This window comes from Canis lupus, chromosome 10, assembly GCF_048164855.1.
Source record: "Canis lupus baileyi chromosome 10, mCanLup2.hap1, whole genome shotgun sequence".
Taxonomy (NCBI): Eukaryota; Metazoa; Chordata; class Mammalia; order Carnivora; family Canidae; genus Canis; species Canis lupus.
This window is the reverse complement of record NC_132847.1, coordinates 54223576-54228302: the sequence shown is the minus strand read 5'-3', so window position 1 is coordinate 54228302 and position 4727 is coordinate 54223576. Positions and strand designations below refer to the sequence as shown.

Here is a 4727-nt window from a genome sequence, read left to right as displayed (position 1 = left end):
GGGATTAGCTCTGCTGAACTCAGGTCCTCTGTATATTACCACTTTACTCAAACTTGGGCAGATCACTTCCCCCTCTGGGCCTCAGTTGCTTTTACAGGCAATGAGAGAAAAACTCCCTCGCAAACAGCTGCGTACAATATTGCTAAACTCTGTTCCAGCCTGGACCTTCTCTCATCTGAGGGGTAAGCACACCTACCTATTATCTCTTTTATCTCTTATACGCGTACGCTCTCCTACTACGTAGCTGGGACTTGACGGCTTACTAGATGCCTGAGACGCTTCACAAGAAAGCCTCAAATGCTGCTTTTGTGCTTTGGTGAAGACAGAAGGGGGAACACATGGAAAAAGCCAACTGGTCCTCCCCTGTGGCGGGGTTCATTATCCTGGGACTCTCAGACCACCCAGGGTTGGAGAAAATGTTTTTTGTGCTCATCCTCCTGATGTACCTGGTGATCCTGCTGGGCAACGGGGTCCTCATCCTGGTGACCATCCTTGACTCCCGCCTGCACACACCCATGTACTTCTTCCTGGGGAACCTCTCCTTCCTGGACATCTGCTACACAACCTCCTCAGTCCCTCTAGTCCTGGATGGCTTCCTGACCCCCAGGAAAACCATCTCCTTCTCAGGCTGTGCTGTGCAGATGTTTCTCTCCTTTGCCATGGGAGCCACAGAGTGTGTGCTTCTGGGCATGATGGCATTTGATCGCTATGTGGCCATCTGTAACCCGCTGAGGTACCCTGTGGTCATGAGCAAGGCTGCCTATGTGCCCATGGCTGTCAGCTCCTGGGCTATTGGTGGTACTGCTTCTGTGGTACACACATCCTTGACAATTCAGTTGCCTTTCTGTGGAAACAATGTCATCAATCACCTTGCCTGTGAGATCCTGGCTGTCCTGAGATTGGCCTGTGTTGACATCTCCATCAATGTCATCAGCATGCGGGTGGCCAATGTGATCTTGCTGGGGGTCCCAGTTCTGTTCATCTCTATCTCTTATGTGTTCATCATTGCTACCATCCTGAGGATCCCCTCAGCTGAGGGGAGGAGAAAGGCTTTCTCCACCTGCTCTGCCCACTTCACTGTGGTGGTCATCTTCTACGGGACCTTATTTTTCATGTATAGAAAGCCCAAATCTAAGGATTCCCTGGGACAAAACAAAGAGGACCTTTCAGATAAGCTCATTCCTCTCTTTTATGGAGTGGTGACCCCCATGCTCAACCCCATCATCTATAGCCTCAGGAACAAGGACGTGAAGTCTGCTGTGAGGAACCTGATGTCTCAGAAGTGCTTCACCAGGTGATGTAGAAGGGCTCCACTGTGGTTCTCACCCTATGGGACAGAGGACTTTTGAGCATTACAGCTGCCATTCAAAAGACAAGTCAAGTTATCCAGAATGGTTGCTTGCCCTTCAGTCCATTTACAGGGAATGATTAACTTCTCAGATGTATCTTCTGAGTTTTAGCCATTTATCTGAGAGTTTCAACACATGCCAGACATTGAAGCTCTAATTGCATATACAAAGACACTCTGAACACATATTAAAACCGAGCAGACTGGAACCATTAGAGTGAGTCGAATGACCTGTACTGTGTCTAAGCAACACAGTTGGAGGAGAGAGGGCTCTCCCAGCAATGTTGCCATTCCTCTTGGATTCCCCAGGAGAGTCAGAGCAACAAGGAGGAAGTGAGAATTTTCATTTTGGACCTTTTTTTTATGATACTCAAATTGCCTGAATTTCTAAGAAGAGACAAAGACAAGTTCTCCACATAGAGAGCTTTTGGGTGGGAACAATCTATTCTGATTTACTGAATTTCTTTTTAGGTATGAGAACATTGAAGCTATTTTTTCTCAAGGTACCTCATATCATGAAACACTGCTAATTAATCAAATGTAAGAAGGAGTATAGAGTTTGAATTTGCTATTCATCACATACAGCAATTTCCAGTAGAATGCTAGTATTCAGTTCGATTTTCACCCATATTCTGAATAAAAGAAAGATGGTATAGATACGACAGATGGAGAGACAGACAGCAGCTAAATATATTTGAAGACCTTGGGTTGGGGGAGCTAACATTTGACACCTTTCTTTGTTCCAGGACTTTGACACGTTTCTTTGTACCAGGACTTCTAAAGTGTTCAGTATGCTACAGTACACTGTGAATGTCCAAGACACGTAAACTCTGTAGCATTTTCTGAGCATCCATAGCTCAGCAGGATAAAAGTTGGAAAGCATTTTCATACCTATGACCTTGGGAGGGTTGTTTAAACTTTCCCAGTCTATTTCTTCATACTTTAACACCTAACCCCTAGATTTCGCATGAATTCGATAGGAAATTATAGATAAGTGCCTTGTAAATGTTAAGCACAATGGAACTAGAAGATAGTAGTAGTTGTTGTATCTTGAATGCTGCACAGTCCTGTGTGCCGTGTGGATAAGAACAAGACATGGTCCCTAGCTAGACGATACACACCCAAGATGAATGAGGATTTCAAAGATGGTAGCAGTTAAAAAGCAACATTTTGACAGCAACTTCGAGGAAATTCTTTGAATATGGCAGACTTATTTAAAAAGAGAATTTAGAAAGTTGATCCAATTTTGAGACTAGACGTTGGCAGTGGGAAGTTTCTGCTTCAAATGATATTTACATTTTCTTATACTTACTAAAACCGAGTTGCGTAAGGATACATATTTTGTTAATAACATTTCATATCCTTCTGTTCATTCTGTTCCTGATTTCCACTTGCACCAGTAGAGAATAATCTTGCCATTGCAAATACACAAATGACATCTAGCGGCCATTTAAGCAAACTTCAGACCCTTAGTGGAGCCATGCCCTGAAGAGGCTTCAGGGGGTTTTCTTGTTCAACCCTATGGCATGCAGTTCCTTTCCAATGTCCCTGATTGTAGTCAACAGGCATGTGTTTGGAACCTCCAATGACAAAGAATTCAGTACTTCTAGATTCTAACTTTTTCATTCAGCCCTAGCAATTTCCTCTTCAGTATGCTTAACTATACCCTCTTAGCTTCTACCTTCACTCTTAGTGAAGAGTGGGCTTAGTGTCTTTACATGAGATGCACCCAATCTCTTTCCTTCTAATATATGAAGATAGTTCTTCTGGTTCTTCTAGTCCCCTGAATCCCCTCAAGCACAAACAGCCCCACTCCTTCCTCCTGTGCCAAAAATCACCCAACTTTATCCAACTGTCAGGTGCAGAACTGTTTCTAGAGCATCATCAACAATGGCAAGAATTCATGATAATTCTGAAAACACTTGGGAACAATAATGATGCTGCTAACTCTATTTCCCCAGAATAACTGAGATCAGACTGGTATAGAGAATCACTCTTGAACAAGCTCAACTTTTTGATATGCTGTCCTCTGCTCCCTTGCTTTTCCTCCTAGTAAAGGCAGCCGTATCATTTTATATTATGGATGACATGATCCTAATATAATTGTTAAAATAAAAATCACATAAATGGCTAATTCTACTCTTGCTCTCCCATTTCACATTCTTTGTATTTGAAATTCAGCCACCTGTCCCCTTGCCCATGCTTTCAAAAAAAACAAGATGCATCAACAGGAACAAGACGACAGAATCTGATGAACACTGTTCTTGGACTCAGGTCATCAGTCTTTCTAAAAAATTAATTGCTATCGTACCATATGATATAGGAATCCATTTTCCAAATGACAATAATCAGACTGCATAAAATTTGAAAGATTACTGGTCTCTACCACAATAACATTTATTTCATGGTGATAGCTGGACCCTAGCTAGTGGTTGACTAGAAGCCCAGGAATGATTAGGAGAAGTGATTTGATCGCTTTGGGGGGGAATTGATTACTTTGAGGGGATGTATTAGTTTCTAGAGGCTTAATGAGGTTAAGGGCTGATGATGCTTGAGGAAAGGAAGGTCGTAGAAAATGTCTGGATCAATGGTGATTGTATTTTTGAGGTTGAATGATTTGATGAGATAAGAATTTTGATAAGATTTATAATTCCTGCTTCAAAATCAAAATAAAAGGAAAGGTTTCAACTATAAGTTTGATCATCTTGAGAAGTAACCTTTCTGGTTTGCTAAATATTAAAACTTTAAAGTCCAAATGAGCTATGCTTAGTTATTTAAATAAATGAAAATATTCAATTCTCTCTCCTGCCTTTCCTTGTGTATTGTACATCAGTGTCAGTACTCACTCCATTTGAGGCTCATCTGGCCTCTTAAAAAGCTAGCCGCAAATAGCTCTCAATAGCACCTCTGGGCAGACACCAAAAAAGTAAATCCAATCCTAAGTAAAATGTAGTGGCTCGCCAATGTTTTTAACGGTTAGGAATTATAGGAATTTAGCCATAGAATTTGAAAATAAATTGAAGTCTCTATTTAGCCATTTTTTGTTTTTAGTACAGACCAAGATCCCGTTCATTGCAAAATGTTTTCATAGGCATGAATGCTTGTGTTTGATCCAGGAATAATAAATGATTGACTGCTACCCAGCAGCAGGGTGGGGTGGGATTCCTGGCACTTTTATTTTTTTAAGCAAAGGAAAAAACAACTGAGCAGAAATGTGTTCTTTCAACAGCTTTTTGTGGAAACATAGATTAAAGAGACTTGTTTTTTAAAAATTCCTTATTGCAATAATTACAAATATGGCTACATGAAGCTAGTGGGAATACCACTTAAATCAATATAAGTTATCTGACCTAGATGTTGCCTTTAGGGGCATCAGCAA

At 41.3% G+C, this 4727-nt stretch overlaps 1 protein-coding gene across 1 annotated transcript; it reads left to right on the top strand.

Moving 5' to 3' along the window:
* Positions 1–338: 338 nt before the first annotated feature.
* OR2S2 (olfactory receptor family 2 subfamily S member 2) lies at positions 339–1298 on the top strand. Its single transcript, XM_072840310.1, has one exon. It carries the CDS (start codon positions 339–341, stop codon positions 1296–1298), a length of 960 nt encoding a protein of 319 aa, XP_072696411.1.
* Positions 1299–4727: the final 3429 nt, after the last annotated feature.

Bases quoted from the DNA above. Each gene is read 5' to 3' on its own strand.
- OR2S2 (XM_072840310.1), top strand. From the start codon at position 339: ATGGAAAAAGCCAACTGGTCCTCCCCTGTGGCGGGGTTCATTATCCTG.